The sequence below is a fragment of the Micropterus dolomieu genome, linkage group LG06 (assembly GCF_021292245.1).
Source record: "Micropterus dolomieu isolate WLL.071019.BEF.003 ecotype Adirondacks linkage group LG06, ASM2129224v1, whole genome shotgun sequence".
NCBI classification, from domain to species: domain Eukaryota; kingdom Metazoa; phylum Chordata; class Actinopteri; order Centrarchiformes; family Centrarchidae; genus Micropterus; species Micropterus dolomieu.
Window position 1 is genome coordinate 29,750,994 of NC_060155.1, and position 18,880 is coordinate 29,769,873.

Here is an 18,880-nt window from a genome sequence, read left to right on the forward strand (position 1 = left end):
AGCACATGAGTTTTTTCATGTGGTGGTTCATCCTTAAATTCAATTCATATTAAGCCAAAAATGAAAAACTTGGAACATATTCGCCAATAAACTTTTAAATTTAAATAGAGTAGCTTCATGAGGAAATAGTCCATGTCACTGATCTCTGATCTTTGCGCACTTTGGTTACTCACTGTGTGACTGGTTATGGAAACTCAAAACTCGTCTTTGGTTCTGGCACAAAACTGATCGTTCAATCAAGTAAGTTATTTAATGAATTTTCAAGAAATGACCGTTGACCTATCACAGCTTTCTAAACTCAACATTTTGCCCAGAATTTACACTACCAGCAGCTTATATGTACAAATAAAAATCTCTAGATTAACCTGTTGGACTAAAGCAAGGCTTTGAAAACTCGAATGACTCCAGTGATAGTTTAATTTCTGAAACATTACTGTTTGCAATCCTTGAATATCTGATTTAATTCAAATGTTTATACTTAAATGTCAGTCCTTTTAAGCCACATAAGATGTTTGTGTTTGCATACATATAAATATTGCTTATCACATCATCATCATCAAGTCCATATCATTGAGCTCAGGGTTTATGTAGTTGCATTCCTTGTTGTGTGACTGCCAATTCAAATACAAAACTCATCTTTGGCTCTGGCACCAAACTTATAGTTGGATCAGGTAAGAGATGTTATTAATTTGTAAGGAATGATGGTTGATCTAATATCATTTAATTAAGCTGTCTCTAAAATTGCTACTAGGAGCTTAGGTTACAAATAAAAATACTAAAACACTAGTTGAACCTTAACTTCAGAAGGAAACATTTTTTAGTCACTGAATTATTATCTTGTATCACTTTTTTCATATAGAGTAGCTTCATTAAGTCATGGTCAATTTCTTTGACCTCAGGGTTTATTTAGTTGGATTCCTTATTGTGTGTTGGGCATTTTAAACAGCTAAACTTATCTTTTGTTCTGGCACAAAACTGATGGTTGAATCAAGTAAGTACTTAATTCGTGTGTAAAAAATTATATTCAGCCTAGTTGTAAAGTCCTGTTCACTCCTGTAATAGTTCTTTCTGAACTGTAACATTTTTTGTACAGACCTTTCTGGTACAACTCAAATTATTTAAGTGAAGTGCTAAAATTCAGTTACTTTTAAGCCACGTTAGAATAACTAAGAATATATCATTGACCTTTTCCTTGTAAAATATGACAGTATCTACATGAGGAACTGGTCCATGTCATTCATCTCAGGGTTTATGTAGTTGTGGGTAATATTGTGTGACTGACTACTCGAATTCAAAGATAATCTTTGGGTCTGGCACCAAGCTGAAAGTTGAATCAAGTAAGTTTATCGATTTGTGAGAAATTATGTTGGGTCTAATGTTTGGATATAGTTTGCTGTTGATATTTGAGAAAAAAGTTAGCTGCCATAACAAGGTTGAAATCGTAGGTTAACGTCATCAAGTAAATTGAGTATGAAATTTAACATAAATCTAAATGGAAATATGATTTATTCAGTATAAAATTCTGCTGAGATTTACAATTCAATCCAGTCTTCACATCAAGTTGTTTGTGGATGATGTGATTTTGTCAGTCACTAATTTTTAAGCGATTCCAGAAGAAAACATATAACAGATTCTTTGACAGAGCCAGTTTTTTGATAGACAGTACGTTTTGGGGAAGGAATCAAATTAATTTTTGAGGGTCAGAGACTATTACTGTAGAATTTAAATCTTTAAGGTTGTTAGTGTTTCTTGAAGCTACATAAGGAAACATAAGGAAGTTTTTAGTTATTGTTCAGATAAGATGCACTGTGTGACTGCTTCAGGATCAAACTGGAGACTTTTTTTTGGAGAAGGAACCAAACTGATTGTAGAGAGCAGTGAGTTGAATTTAAATATTCATTTAATTATTCATGAGTAAATTACTTTGTTTGTTCTGACAAGCTAACATATTACGTCCATCACCAAAATGTATAGTCCTGCAATATGTTGTCGGTACCGCATCATCTGTACAGCTAAGAGTAGAATAAGTTCAAAATGTAACTGCAAATTATGTGATTAAGTTTGTTGCTTTCCATAGCAAACTTGAAATTAATTGAACTGCATATTGATCAGTCTGCTAACTCATTTCAGTGGATGTCAGTATTTTGTGTATATGAGTTTTGGAGTGTGTGACTGACTCTGGGCTTTACAAAATCATCTTTGGTGGTGGCACAAAACTCATTGTTGGCTCAAGTAAGTCAATTTCCATGCTTAACCAAATTAATAACAAAATAATTCTTACATTAATAACTAATAACTTTGTAATATTACTATTATTATTACTCTGCCCTTTTTTTAGGATTCCACTATTTGTTTCAATAATGTTTCATTAGCTACAACCTGTCTTGTTTTAAGTATGTGTTATCTTTAGTTCAAACCAAAGACTTGCATTAATAAATTAAACGTCTGACTGTTTGTAGGATGTAATTATCTATGGTGGTTACTTAATTGCGCTTTAAGAAAGGTTCCAGGTGTTTTTGTTGAGTCTGTTTCCAGTGTGTGAATGCTGGAGTGAAGCTCCTCTTCAGCACTGGAACAACTCTTCATGTAGAATCAAGTAAGGAAAAAGAAATCATTAAAATCATAGTTATTGAAAAAATCTTACGTTTCTTTGGTTGGTAATTGAAAAGTAATACACACACATACACACACACACACAAATGAAACTTACTGTAATGTTTTAAAGATACTTGATTGCTAAAAGTTAGACAGAACACAGTTAATCAGTTTAAACGCTCACATAATTTCTAGTGTAAAACACTACTCTGAACCTTTCTTTGTAATAACAAGACATTTTTGTTTTTTGAAAACAAAAACAAAAGGCAGTACTGTGCTGCTGTAGCCTTCTTGTGATAAACTTTTCAAACGTTTTACATTTTTTAAATTGATTTAAATTCAGTTGCTTTCAGTGTTAGTACTGAGACCAGTGTCAGTGTTTCTGCAGCCATTGCTGTCACGGTGTGACTGCCTCTGGAGTTTATAAGATCTTCTTTGGTTCTGGCACCAAACTGACAGTAGAACCCAGTAAGTTTGTTTTATTCACATTATCAGCTAAAGGTTGAAGGTTGATCTACTTTCTAATTCTGCAGTTACTTTTACTCTGAGTTGTCAAATATATTTGAGAAGATTTCTGATTCCCTTCTGTACACTGAACATATGTAGTTTGCTGTAATGACAAAGAAATAGTGTTAATGCATCTTTAAACTAGATAGATATAAAAGCAGTTTTAATGGGAGAGTTGTCCATTCTATTAGAAAATATGCAGTCAATGCTTAAGGGGTTGTAGTCTTAAAACATTTCAAATTTCTATCCACCGCTGTTAAGAACTGCTTGAAAAAATTTTTTGTTGGTTTCACATGAGATGAGAGGAGAAAATATTGTAAAGTTTAGTTTCTGTATATGTTCTGGGTTGACAAAACAAGTCAGTTTTTGTTCATCCTGTTGTCGTTGTGTGAATCTCGGGGGAGGAAAACTTCTATTTGGCAGCGGAACAGCTCTGTTTGTCCAAATCAGTATGACAGTTACCTTCTTTAAGATTATCTAAAGAGAATAATCGTAATAGTTTACTAGTTTGTTGGTTACTGTCATTGTTTTGTCTGAAGAACTGAATGAGTTGTTTCGCGAGGAAAAAAAAAAGTGATTTGTTTCCACATTTATGATAATACACAAGATTTACAAACAAAACTATAAACAAAAGACGAAGCTGGAGCTCCAGTTTTTGTTTGCTAGCTGAGTATTGTGTGACTGACTCTGGACTCAGAAAACTCTCCTTTGGAAGAGGAACCAAATTAGTAATTGAAATCAGTGAGTCAAATCTCTTTTACTTATCTTTACTTAAGTAAAACAAAACTGCTTTGTCACATTCAACAAAATTAGGTTCTCACTAAAATTTAATAGTCTATTTAATAGATGTGACAAATTTCAAATGTCAGTACTATACTTACATTTTCATTATTTAAATTCTACTAATAGAATGTTAATCAGTTTGATTTTACAGCCTATAAACTTTGTTTTATTCAATATTTACTCATTAACAAAGTAACAACACAGAAAAAAATCAGTTATTGTCATGTTAATCTAGGCATTGTTTTGCTTGTCTCAAAACATATTTTTGAGGGTTTTTCTTTGCAGTACAAAATAATTTGCTAAATCAAATCCATTAACTTTTAACCAAGTCAGAACAGATTTAACAATAAACATTAAAATCTGCTCATTACCACTGAATCTTGGGCAAAAACTAATTTGCAGTAAATAAAAACATATTTCACCTTTAACTGACCACCAACTCCTTTCAAATCTGTTGAGATCAAAATGATGTATAGTTGTATTTTCTCAAATTATCTTATTTTGGGGATAGAATACCATCTATCCATATAGAACAACTGGGACTCCAATTGTTCAGATTGTAATTGCATTAGAGTTTATGAGGGAGGTTCTGAGTTATTGCTTAGCCTTCCTGAACTGTGTGACTACAAGCGGTTACCAAAAGCTCCAGTTTGGATCTGGAATTAAACTCATCGTACATGAAAGTGAGTAAAATCTATTTAATATAACTGACAAGAAAACCTACACTTGATGTGAAAATACATATTCACGCTTTTATTTACCATATTATTCTTACAATCGTAGGAGAGCAACACATTGTTTTGTGGGAGGAATCTTTTATGAAGCTATTACGTTATTTTCGTGTAGGAAATTAAAATTTAAACTTGAGACACCAAAATGTTCATCAGCAGATTAACAAATACACAGAGTCAATGAAATATTTTACCTCTGACGTTTAAACTTAACCAACAAACCCACAATTCCTCAGGCAGGACTGATTCAACACTGAAATATTTCCACTAAAATATAAAAACCATGAGTAAAAATCTTTTTAAAAAACATTTAACAGATGTTAATACCATGAATTCTTTATTATTACTATCTTTGAAAATGTTCAATCAAATCTCAATCACATTTAGATGCTCAGTGACTTTATGTTGTTAAGTATAACAGTGTGTGAATGACGGGACTGGAAGGCTGAAGTTTGGGCGAGGAACTGATCTGAAAATACAAAACAGTAAGATTTATGTTTATTAACAAAAAAATAACTTGTCAATTTTTCACTGCTTTGTTAGTTAATAATAAGACCTACATTACACACATTGTAAATATATGAATTTACTTAACTGTCAAGAAATTAATTGATGACAATTTCAATCAATAATTAACTGAATTAATATCATACAAAAGTATCACATGTCAGCTGAACACCTTTGGCTTCATGGAGTATTGGTCACACTGAATAAGAAATTAGGTTCAAGAAGTTTAAAGAAGAATAAGATGTATGTGAGTTATTGATCAGCCTTATTGAACTGTGTGACTGGAACCGGTTTGCAAAAACTCCAGTTTGGATCAGGAATTAAACTAATCATCAATGACAGTGAGTAATAATAACTTTTAATGTGGATAAAGAGCCCATAAACAAATTTCCCCTTTTAATTGACCATTTCATTATTTGAATATTATGTGGGAAAATACAAAAGGAGTAGGGATTTACTTTGGGAGCGCCAACATTTCCTTTTTGCGCCAATGTGATTTAAAAACAAAACAAAAAAACTTGCAAGTCTTTGAAACCTTTAGAGTTTGAAGTTATTGATCAGCCTTCCTGAACTGTGTGACTGAAACTAGTTACCAAAAGCTCCAGTTTGGATCAGGAATTACACTCATCATCCATGACAGTGAGTAATTCTTTTTTATAAAAACTGAATCATAAAGATAAACCAACCTGTAGAATTTTAAATAAATAAAAAAAAGCTATCTGAGTTAGATTGTTATTATAAGTCTGTTCTTATATATGGAAGGAGTGGTATGACTTTATTCCTTGATCAGGATTTTAAAAAAGATGAAAAAACAACAAAGAGAACAAGCATAGATGCAACGTGAACCCCACTGAAACATATAAAGTCATGCACAAGTAAATAAAGAGTAACAGATAATACATTTCAAATAATGGAAAGTAAAACCAATAACAGTACTTGATATACAATTATGCACTCAAAGAAGCTAATGTATCAACTTTGGACAAATATCCAATAATAAAACTTTCAAATATAGACTTTTGCAAGTGGTCTTTTATAGTTTATATTAATTGAGTGATGTATAAAATCCAATAAAATCACATCAGCATACAGTGTTAACTTCTATGCTGATTTTCATCCCACTGACAGACTTAAGCAACTGGATCCTCACACACTATTTTAAACATTAAAGTATTTTCTTTATTTCATCTTAGAAAGCTGTGAGTGCTTAAATTAAATGTTAAATCCATCAGTCAGATGTAAACCTTTAATCATCAGTATGAAAGCAAACTGAGGAGACACAAAGGCTTCACTTTGGTCCGGTATTTTATCCTTAACGTTGTATGAAAATTAAATTTCATCTTAATGTATTTAAAAATTTTAAAGGGGTTTTTAAGGTTTCAAATTATTTTATTTTCAGTTCCTCACTGTATTTGCACTGAAGTGTGACACTGTGTGAATTATGCTGGCAACAAACTGATTTTTGGATCTGGCACAAAGCTGACAGTTCACACCAGTAAGTCTCTTTATCCATTAAATTAATGTTCTGTAGTTTTGGAATCAGAGCTTAGATAATGTAAAATATATTATGTGAACATTAATATTTGTTGTTACATTCAGTAAGTTCATCAACACTAACATTCTTGTTTGTCAGATTGAAACGATCAAAACACGTCATATTTTTGACGTTTCCATTAATTCAATAGTTATTTGAGTTTATTTTAACAGTAAGATCAACGCTGAACATTTTGATGGACGTTACATTTGGATTAGCGAGGTGTATGTTAAAGTTTGAAATTGCACTTAAAACACTTTGTATTAACAGTGGATTGTTGTGTTATAGTTATCTGTATGATAATATTAGATGTTATATTCTATAGAGTTAAAACAATAAGAGTGTAGGCGTTAAGAGGTTTTCGCACTAACGACATGTACAGTGTGAATGACGCTGCACGCAAGCTCATCTTTGGGAAAGGAACAAAACTCTTTGTACAAACCGGTAAGAAACAAAAACATTATATTTTCTTGTTTTTTGCACGAGAATAAGAATAACGTTAGTAATTTTCTAAAGCAAGGTATATAGTGATTTACAGAGCATTACAAAGACAAACTAAAATAGGAAACCCCATAAAGCAATAAAGTAAAGCAAAACGTTTGTATACATATTTAAATGTTATAAGGATAATATGTTAAATTGTTCTCACTAAATACGATGAAACTAAAAAACAATACAAAGTTTTCTTATGTTAACACAAACTTATCTACAGCAACATTCAACGCTAAATATCTTCACTAAGATCTATAACATTGAAAACATATAGCAGGTGTAAATGACTATTAAAATGTAGCTGTTCTGCTGAGGTCACTGTAAAAATGTCCTGGATCAAACAGTCCCATTGAGTTTCTCAGTGAGTTCATGTTATGAAGCGTCTCAGTGTGTGAATGACGGGACTCGAAGAATTATCTTTGGACGAGGAACTGAGCTGAAAATACAAAACCGTATGTAAGATTTACAGTTTACAAAAGTCTCAGACATTATAAATATGGCAAATTATCCTTTATGAGAGCGGAACTGAACAATAATAGCTGCCCTGTAGATTTTATTGCATTGAAAACAGTGATGAAATGTTGATGTATTGTTCAGAAGCAACACTAGTAAAAATAAATTGCAATATGCATATGCAATAATAATCATTATCACAGAATAATCTTAAGTTTTAACAGAGAATATTTACTTCTAACGCTATAAATCACATGATCACATAAAAGTTAATCTTGTGTTCCACTACTTATATTTCAATTATAATAAATAACAAAATCCTGTATCTCAACTCATAAATCTTGCCAAGTGACCCAGGAAGTGACAGAATTCAATCATCAATCATTTTTGATAACTGTGAACAAACCAAACTGTATCTCCAGGTCAGACTTTAATTATGACATGAATATATGGATATATAAACGAGACAGTCATGACTGCAATATTAAATAAACGATACAAAAAGTAAAAGTAAGAACACATTAGTAGTAGCAGGTGTCGATCAGTTCACAGTTGTTGTTAAAGCTCTCTTTGATGTGTGACTCAGACTGGAATCCAAAAGATCTTGTTTGGATCAGGGATTCACGTCTCAGTGGAAACAAGTGAGTCCAGTTTAAATCCATTAAAATAATGATTATTTATTAAACTAAGTAAAGTTTTATAAAGCTACTTTATGTATTTGAATTAGATGCAACTTCATCACAAAACATTCACAGTTGTATGTATAAAGAAAATACCCATAGATAAACTTTAAATACTTGTACAGTACAATGAAAATGACATTTAATTAGTAGAAGTAGAAAAAAAGGTGCAAGAAATGGATAGTTAACACCAGAAATCTGTTGTAACCTACCTAACATTGACATAGCTTTTATAAAAATAGAATCTTTCACAGTATATTACAAAATACTGGTTACTGCTCTGCAGAATAGATGGTTCAATAGTTCAATATCATGAACAGAAATATTAGTTCTGGCTAGAATTTGGCATAATTTGTGCTGGTTTTCCGTAGTGGTTGTTACTGTACATCCTGTTAGCAGGTTATTGTTAAACTTTCATGCAGAGTGTGAATAGCAACAACGTGAAAATTATTTTTGGTTCAGGAATTCAACTGAAAATTCAAACACGTGAGTAGAAGGTTCTCATTTTTACTTACTTTTTGACTTATAATCGATGGATAGACAACAGGACTGTGGAGCTTGTTAAATATATCTTTGTACCACATCTATTATATTCATATGCTGTTCACACTAAAAGAGCTCTTACATTAAATATTTAACATGCACATTTCACAACTAAAATCTTAATATTTAAAAGAATGGTTTGCGTTAGCCTTTCTGTGTCTTGTTTACAGCTCTCATACCACAACATGCATTAGCATTCAAATTAGAATACACTACATAATTTAACTATACCAATTAAAGGAGTTGTTGTGTGTTTAGCTTCTGTCTTTGCTCCAAAACACTATGGTTGGCTCTATAATGATCCATCTCAAATTAAAGGCTTATTTATCAAACATACTGGTTTCAATATTAAGACTCAAAAGTTAACGGTGGTTGTCTGTTCAGATGGACGCGCTGTATGTTTAGAGACATAACCTCGTTGTTCTCCAATATGGCCACTGGACATTACACTCCCTAAAAGCTAAAATCTGTCCGTCATCATGACGAAATGTTGTATTTAAGCTACAACATAATGAGATTGTATTTTACTGAAGCTGTGAGGACCAGCAGTCTGGAACAGAGTATGTAATGGTTTTTGTTCTGGGCTTGATGAATGTGTGAATGTTGGAAACAAGTTAACATTTGGAAACGGGACAAAAGTACAAGTCCAGGCCAGTAAGTTGTTTATCATCTTTAAAGTATACATTTAACAGTCATCACTTTTTGCGTAATAATAATGTCATTTTTCACTTCTTAGAAAAGTTTAAGTTGTAGTTAGTGTAATCATTACAAACAAACATGGAGGTAATAATGACGCTTGTCTTCATGTTGTGTGAGTGACAGATGGAACAAAATCTAGTTTGGAACAGGGACAAAAGTAAGGCTACTTAAAGCGTCTTTAAACATGTTAATCATTCTTGAATTTGCGATTCATTATATGTTTAATATTCACCATTTATATCACTAGGATTTTTCATAAGGATGATTTGGCTAGAGTCAATTCCATAACTGATGAAACATTTCATACTTTCATTTAGGTAGTTGACTGTAAAATGTCAATAGTAACAAACAGTAATGTACCTTTCACTAATAAGAGATTTAATAGTCTTTAATCACATTAACATCGACTGTCTGAGCTGCCAGTGTTTGTTGTGCTGGGGCAGCTGACTGTGTGAATACGGGTGGATTCAAGATCTTTTTTGGAGCTGGAATCCGTTTAATCATACAAACAAGTGAGTGCTGAAAAACAAATGTGTGTGCACAGTCCATTGAGATTAGTTAGTAGTAATCATGTAATGTTGAAACAATTAAGGGATCAATGATTAATTAATCAAGAGAAGCAGTTTTTGATAAGTATTTGTTTAATTAATTCATAAATGACAAAACATTTTCTGGTTCCACTTCCTACAATGTGATGCTTTGATACATCTCTCTATTTATAAATGTATTTGACTGTTAGGTTCACAGTTTGAAGACTGTTTTACTTTCTAACAAAGTAATGGTCATTTCCAACACTGCATTTTTTTAAAATGATGCTCGTAAACAACTCGCTGTAGTCCAAAAATAATAACAGCCAAAGTGGTTTTACATATAATCAGCTTTGAATCGCTGCATCTTGTCTGATCATCCAAACCAGTTATTGCTTAGCAACATTAAAAACCATTAAAACAATAATAATGATTTGTCGTAATAGACTAAAGTTTTATAGCAAGACTTCCGAAACAACAAGACTTCCAGGTGACATGTTTTCGTGAAGGAGTGAATGTCTGTGTGACAAGTGGATGGAAAATAACCTTTGGCCGTGGGATCAAATTAACTGTGTGGCTGAGTGAGTCGTGTGTGTTTATTTCTGGTTTTTCTTCAAATCTTAAGCTACAGGACTGTTAATGTGATAAAAAAAAACATTTGTTTAAAAGATACTAAAGATTACAATATTCAAGAAATCTAAACGGCGTTCGACATGGTAATAGTACAAATATGAATCCTAATATAAGTCATAATATGCACAATATGTAGATTTGTTGAATTTATGAAGAACCACAAGATATCTCGTCAGTATGGTGAAGGTTCTTCAGTGGTTTTTGAATGCTGCTAACTTGCTGTGTGAATACTAACAACTACAAACTCACGTTTGGATCTGGAATCAAAGTTATTGTTACGTCACGTAAGTGTGTGTTTTAAATATTTATAACTGCTATACAGACCCGGTTGGCAAATGCATTGATAATTGCAATTATGTTTTTTTAGTAATCACACACTTTATAATGCAAAAAGTACACATTTGAAGTTGGGATCTGATAATCACATTGTTTCACATTACATTTGTTATTACACATTTTATTCATAACTTTTTCTAATATAACTAACACAGTTACCATAAACATGAAGCTGCTGACTTTGACTCATCAACGAACTTTCACAACTGAAATATTCACTACACAAACATTACATATGTAATACCTTTGTGTAAAACTACAGTTTCTATAATCAAACAAAGTATTGTTACATTTAGTCGATAGTAAAGTGAGTCTCTGTTCTTCAGAGGAATCACTTACTTCAGCAAACAGACACATTTTAACCCAAACTAGTCGTTTCTAAGTGAAAGTAATGATTCATTGTCACTTACCGCCACTTATTTTATTTATAAATGTTTGAATCAGTTATTTAAATTTGACAGTTACATGTCATGCAGATGAAATAACACATTTAACATCCTCTGAATAAACATTTATAAAATAAAATCCAACCCCCCCCCGCACTCTCAGTTTGCTGGTGTTTTTGCTGCCAGATAAATCTGTGTGTGAATAACATCAGGACTGTGTTTGGAGCTGGAATTAAACTTATCATCGTGACAAGTAAGTGTGACACTGAACAGCAAGGTGTGTCACTAAAACCAAAGATATTTACATTGAAATACTGGACGTTATCAAGTCGTTTCTAAATCTAAACCCTGTCCCCCGCTCCCAATGAACACTTTGAAGTTATTAAAAGTTAATTTCTCATACCTCACTTTTCCAAAAAATCTTAAAACATATAACATTATGATAATGGCTTTATATTTGAAATCCTCCTCATGTAGAAGATTAAAGGTACAAAGATAAAGAACCTAAAGAAGGGGAAACTGCACAGTGACACAACAATGTGTGACACAACTTGGAGTCTCCAAACTAACATTTGGTGCTGGAACTAAACTTCAGGTCGAAAAAAGTGAGTTAAAAAGTGTTCTATTCACATTTTAATACAAATCTCACAATGGCACAGATATTTAGATAATAGTGGAGTGGTTTATCTCTTTTTCGCCTCAGAGGTGTTGCAAATAGCAACAAAACTTCTCTGGTGAGGTTGGATTTTATTTACAAATTATATGTCAACTAATCAACTGAGGCATTGATCTTGCAGTGGACGTAAAATATAATTTGGCATCAAATGAAGTGTAATGCAAGTTTATTCACTTATTATCTGTTTACTGTGTACTATTATATTATACTAACACACAACACTAAAACAAAAAGCCAAACATGTATAAAACTAATAACCGACACGTATAATTGTTTGTAAAATAGTAACTAAAAAAACACAATACAGAACAGTTTCATATCGACGCTAATCATTAAGTTTAATCAGGTTCGCTTTGTGTTGAAGTAGCACACTGGTTTTTGTAACTGGTTTAGTTCCTGTGTGAATAACAACTTCAAAATCCTATTTGGATCAGGAATCAGACTGTTTGTATTGTCAAGTAAGTGAATTGTCTAAATTAACAGATGTACACATTAATATTTGCCTTTAACCATTATTTAAAAATCCCGCTAAAATGTATATAGACAGCATAATAACAATATATTCTCAATAATGTGGAAGTGATGATTTTGTGTCTGTAGCTATGTTTCAACTCAAGTTTAAAAAATTACATTCTACATGTTACATCACCTAATAACATTCTTTTATTACAAATATTTATATATGAAACTGCACTGAGCGTTTACAGGCACTGATTTACCAAACACACTTTAATAAAACAAATACTATACATATATAACTTAATAATCATGTATTTAACAAATAAAATGCAATTAGAGGGCAGAAATGAACATAAACTAGTAACTCGCTAATAAGGAATGCGACAACATCGTCACCTGTGTAACTTTAATTGTGCAGATTTGTTACAAAACTGATAATGTGGGAATCCAAATTTTTGCTCTCATAAAAAAACAGCAACACATTTACTACACATTTACTTTATTAATAGAAATGTTTAAAACACTTTTTGCTCAGTCACATCAGAGCTGTTGATGTGTTTTTGCTGCCAAACAAATCTTTGTGTGAATGACAACATCAGGACTATCTTTGGATCTGGAATTAAACTTGATATTCTGACAAGTAAGTGCGAGATGAACTGAATTCCTAATTCCTATTAATAATAACATATGGATAACAATATAATTATGATAACAACATGATATCAAAATTTAAAATGCATTCGGAACATTACAGCACAAAAGACATCTAATCTATTTTATCTGACAACAATAATTTCAACATTTCTTGTTACTTAATCTTATTCTGAATCAAACAGAATCAAAATTAAACAGAGTTGTAATTGTGTAATTTAATGTCATAGTGACATTCATGTTGAGATTTACATCAGGTTTCCATTTTGTTTTATTTTGCTTAAAAATGTAAAACTAACGATAACATTAACAGTAGCCAACAACAGTTTTGGTTTCTGAAACTTAAAAATGCACATTCAGATCAGATTATGCCGAGTCATTTTCGTAATTAGACAAACTGTTGTGTGAATTACAACAACAACAAAATCCTGTTTGGGTCAGGATCAAAACTGGTCGTTGTGTTGAGTAAGTAATTATCTGTAAATGTATATTTACGGCAAACATATGTTTATGTTTATATTAGCATTAGCATCCATAACTCTTTAAATGTTTCTACAAATGTTTTGTATCACTTCTTAAAGGATCTCTAATCTAATGTATCCCAAATCAGGATGCTACTGGAGCGTTACCATGTACACCACTTAATGGTATTAACAATTAAACTTAATATTATGGCTAAATTATGCTTTTTTTTTTACACATTTGGGTACATTTGAGTTACCAAAATGCTTTGTATCACAAGACCTTTACTTAAAATATGCTACTTTACGAAGTGTACTTATTGTAAATATATTGTATATATTACACTACTGCAGTAAAACAGATGCATAAAAATAATTAAATATACATATCATTCAACAAAATTCACCCGCTAAAAATATACTTGAATGAATTGAAAAAGTATTGATGTGATTTTGTTGATATTTGATACTTGATATACATTCAGGGGAACAAAAATATGTTCCTTTATTCCTATGATATAATAAAACATGCAACATGCACAAAGACAGTACATGTGCCAATACTACTGAGTAATGAATAAAACATCCTTGTATTAAAAATAGAACAACTTTCAACTGAAAAAATGGACACCTTAAGTTCAGCTTCCAAAAACAGGAATAAAGAGTTTTTCCAGCAGCTGTCTGATTTGGGATGTGATGATTAATGTTCCTTTTTGATGAGCAGTTTTAAACCTTCAGCTGAAATTGATGTTTCTGTGTGTGATTCAATCACAGTGTGTCTGTGAGTGACGTCATCTTCTTTGGATTATAGTTTGATGTGCTTTGGTTTGCTCCTTTTCTCCTAATATGTTCAGTCATAACACTTATTCTGAACTGGATACACAGCTACGTTGGCAATGTTTAAACATTATTCCTGTGTGTTAATGAGCTGTCTGTCTTTTGTGTTTTTCAGAGGATGAGTTCGAGCCATCCTACTATAAACTGAAAGATGGTAACAACACAGAGGCATGCCTGGCGACTGGTTTCAGCAGACAGAACGCAACAAAATTAGACCCTAAAAATGAGGGTCTATTCAATAAGTCAGAGGCCGTCCTGATATCAGAAGAACCACTAGATGGCCTGTTCAACCAGGTGGCTTTGTTAAATTCAACAAGTGAAGGAAAATGTCAAGGTAAGTGTAAATGATTTAATATGTATGACACCTGATTAAATCAGTTTTATCAGCACACTAAAGGATCAACTGAAAAAAAAGAAAATGGAAAACTAGGATAGAAAGGAGGATTGAAAGGTTTTACTGACCAGAGGGAAGGAAAACGGATTTGAACACAGAAAATTAAAAAGTGTGACTGATTATGGAAAATGACCAAAATGAAAAAGTTTAAATGCAGACATGTAAATCAAAAACGGTGCGAACGTTGTTGCTTTTGGAGCTTGTTGTAAATGATGGGGCTCTGAAACATCAATGCATTTCTCAAAGCTAATAATCATTTTGTGTCTGATATCTTTCAGAGACGGATGGTGACGGTTTGTGCGAAGAAACTTTGGAGCTAGGTTTGTATTTAATCTGATTAAACAGTTGCCTCTGGGTTTACAAAGCTCTGTTTGTGTTTTGATTTAACGTTTGTGATGTTGTTGATTGCAGATCCGACAGTGAACGGCATGACTCTGACCATCACGATCCTCAGGCTGATCTTTTTCAAGACCGTCGTCTTCAACATCGTGATGAGCCTCCGGCTGTGGATCAGTCAGTGTGAGTACAAAGTTTTCAAATTTCCCCCGTTTTATAGGTATATTTGATCATATTTTGGAAAGAGTCCTCTCTGTTTCAGATCTACTTCTGTTTATTCGCTGTTGATACTCCGTGTTTTCCTGTTGTCTTTATAAATTCAGGATAATGTTGATTTCCACAGCACTAATTCTGTCAGTACAACAGAGTCATGTCACACCCACCGCTCCGTTCAAAACACTTCTACAGTTCAGCATTAAAATACATTCTGAATTTTAGGGCTGCAACAATAAGTCAATTAACAGAAACACAATCAGAAACCATTTTGATCGATTAATTGATTAATTATTTCAATCAGTTTCAAGCAATAATGCCAAACGTTTTGTGGTTCCAGTTGCTTCAATGTGAGAATTTCCTGCGCTTCTGTATTTGGACTTGTTTTGGACTGTTAGTCGGACAAAACAGGACGTTCGAAGACGTCACCCTGGACTTTTTTGGTGTTTTATAGAATTCATGATTAACTGATTGCCCCGCTATTAAGCTCCCGTTAATAAACCTCAAAGCCCCTTTTTCTTGTTAAGCTTTTAATGTGAAATATCGGCAGAAAGTGTTTCACATTAAAAGCTTAATTGACCATCGCTGTGTTTTTTTAAAACTAAAAACTTCATTCCCATCAGTTTGCATATGTCCAATATAACACGCAGATTAGTAAAGTAGATCATTTTTAGGAAACAGGGTTTCCATTATGGACATGATTTACAGAGGAGGGACACATGAAGACTGAATTTTTACGCAACGTCGTCCACAAGACATAAAATCAAGGTGAACATCAAAGTTTCTACCTGAACTTTGTGTTGTGAAATTCCATTAGATCTTTAACAGTTATGACCTTTGGTGCTGACCATAGTTGTTTTGAAGGGATGCTACAGTGGACATTTTTAAATACCATAACCAAAGTTCCCAATCAGTGGCTTAGATGGTTATACTGGATGTGGTTTATAGTGTTTGTAAAAACTAACTTTTCATTAACAATTTTTTCTTTATATATATTTAGGCTCTGCTTTGACTCTGTACATCTTAATAAAACAGAAAGCTCTGTTTTGTGTGTGAAGTCAAACCGCAGAGATTTAAATTGATGAAATTTAGAATTATCATGTATTTTAAAGCTGTTTAAGGTCACAATAATAATTTTTTCATGTTTTATCTTACAGAAACTCTTCAGACCTTCACCAGAGAAAAACGTCGTGATGACGGATTCACAGAACAACTTTCTAATTGATTTGATTAAACAGAGTCATCGCTTAACTTCTTCTTTCATCGCTGTCTTGTGTATCTGCATCATGTATAGTAACATGTATACACCTGTTAATTTGTTAATATCATCATACTGCTGACAGACATGCAGGCATTCTGTAATACATGTAATTTTTTTATAGTTTGGAAGGTTTTTTTGCTTTTGATGAATACATTTTTACTCTTTTCTGCTAATGTAAATTTCACAGTTACATTTGACGTTTGACACGCAGATTGTTTTGCTTTCAGTAAAAAAACTAAAAAACTGCTCTTTGATGTTACAATAAAAACTGAAAAAGGATTTATGACTGTTGGTTTTTTATCCATAATTTCTGCTTTTACTATTCCTGTTTCGTTGACATTGATGACTTCACACAGACGTTTCTGCTGTATCTGTGGTAATAATAATAATATGTCACGTTCTGCCTGTCGGCTCTGTTTAGTTGAGCTCTCTGTGAGTTTTTGGTTATTTAATCAGTTCAGTATCTGTTATATTGTCTGTTGTGTTTTGGGTTTCAGTCCTGTCTGTTGTCCTGTGTCTAGTATGCTAGTGTTTGATTGCTCTGTCTGATTTGTTGTCAATTTAGTTATCATTGTGTTACTCTGTTTTGTTCAGTTATCTTAGTCTGTTGTTGAGGTTGTCTGAGTTTGTCTGTGTTGTTCTGTTATCTTGTCTCCCTTAGCCACGCTTTGTTATTAGTTCAGCCCCTGTTGGTTTTGTTGCTAACGCCTTATTATAACGTATTTAGACTCCCTGTTGCTGTTCTGTTAGTTTGGACTTAGTTTATAATTTGCATGCTACCGTAGTGTGCTTCCTCTCCCTGATGTTATTGTTTATCAGGTTATGATCTGTCGGCTGAGGGCTATTTCACAAAAGCAGAATTTAGAAATCCAGGATAAGAGTTAGATCTAGGCTTGATCTAATGTGATCAGTGCATCCTGGCTTTAACCGTTTCACAAAGGCCAAACCAGGATCAGGAGGAGCGACTATGTCAAGCCAGGTGTAAATAATACAGATAAATGCAAGTCAACAGCTTTCTTCAAGAGACCACACGGTCGATCAGATTCATTGTTGCTGCAATGTGTGCAGCATACTTTATTCACCATTACTCAATGTGTGTAAAAAAAGGTTTACAATGAAAAAATGCACATAATATAAAAAGAAAAATAAAGAAGCACGGTCGCAGTATTAAAACAGCGAGAAAAGGCGTGGCAGAAAATTAGAGGGCCGACTTAATAAGTAGCTAAAAGTATCACTGCTCCTAACTGAAACTGTGCTAATTATAACATTACCATGAATAGTAACATTCTGTCAGACCTTAAAAATGAGCAGTCGATGTTAATATGTCACTCAGCAAATGTATTAATTACAACCACAGTTCAACATACTATCTATTAAATTCAATTTTACTTCTATAGCAGCAATTCACAAGAAGTGTACTTTTTTTCTCATAATGTTGTTTGTGTATGGATAGATAGATATAGGCTAGGCTATATATATATATAAAACTGTAACTTTGTGTTGAAATGTGGTGGGGACCACCTTTTAACCATTTAACCCTATTTTCAAGTAATATTGATTGGTGAAATATGAGTGGGGAGTCTGAGGGTCCTTCCCCAGATGTTTCTGAGCATTAATTCAGCTGGCAGGTGACAGTTCAAGATATATACATATATAGTAGGCCTAGGCAGAGAGGCTGGGGGTTTGTCAATTTTGTGTGAAAATGGTGTACTTGTTTAGTCAGTATGGATAACAGATAATAAGTCAGTGATGTGGTGCTCATAGAAAATACTGTGTATTTGTAACTTCACGCTGAGGCTGTGGTCCTACAGTCTGACAGCTAGTCTGCTAATGTAGTAAAGATCATCCACAGGTGAACACTTCCTGCTAATTGATATGTGTTTTACAAACTGTCTGTTAATGCTACTACAAAATAAAATATTAATAAATACCCCGACAGGATTTAGATATGGAGATAAAAAGAGGCACTGAGGAAACTGACTTGGAAATCCAGAAACTAGAAAGAGAGGTTATCATTGCAAAGCACACTTTACGCATGACTGGAACACAAAGTATTAATTGTTTTCTCTCCCAAGCTAATGCAGATGATCCCAGGGAGAGAAAAAAGTCAAAAAACATTGTGTTGTCCTGTTGTTTCATGAATAAACCGTGCACATTATAGCCTCCTTGTTGAAGTGGGACTGTAA

At 32.8% G+C, this 18,880-nt stretch overlaps 1 protein-coding gene across 1 annotated transcript in view; it reads left to right on the forward strand.

Moving 5' to 3' along the window:
- LOC123972043 (M1-specific T cell receptor alpha chain-like) overlaps positions 1-16,973 on the forward strand; it is a 44,119-nt gene extending 27,146 nt beyond the window's left edge. The window contains exons 2-5 of the mRNA XM_046051255.1: positions 14,606-14,824; positions 15,163-15,204; positions 15,296-15,403; positions 16,591-16,973. Coding sequence (XP_045907211.1) covers positions 14,606-14,824; positions 15,163-15,204; positions 15,296-15,403; positions 16,591-16,592 — 371 coding nt within the window. The 3' untranslated portion in view covers positions 16,593-16,973. The remainder of the gene's footprint in view (positions 1-14,605; positions 14,825-15,162; positions 15,205-15,295; positions 15,404-16,590) is intronic.
- The last annotated feature ends 1,907 nt before the right edge of the window (positions 16,974-18,880 follow it).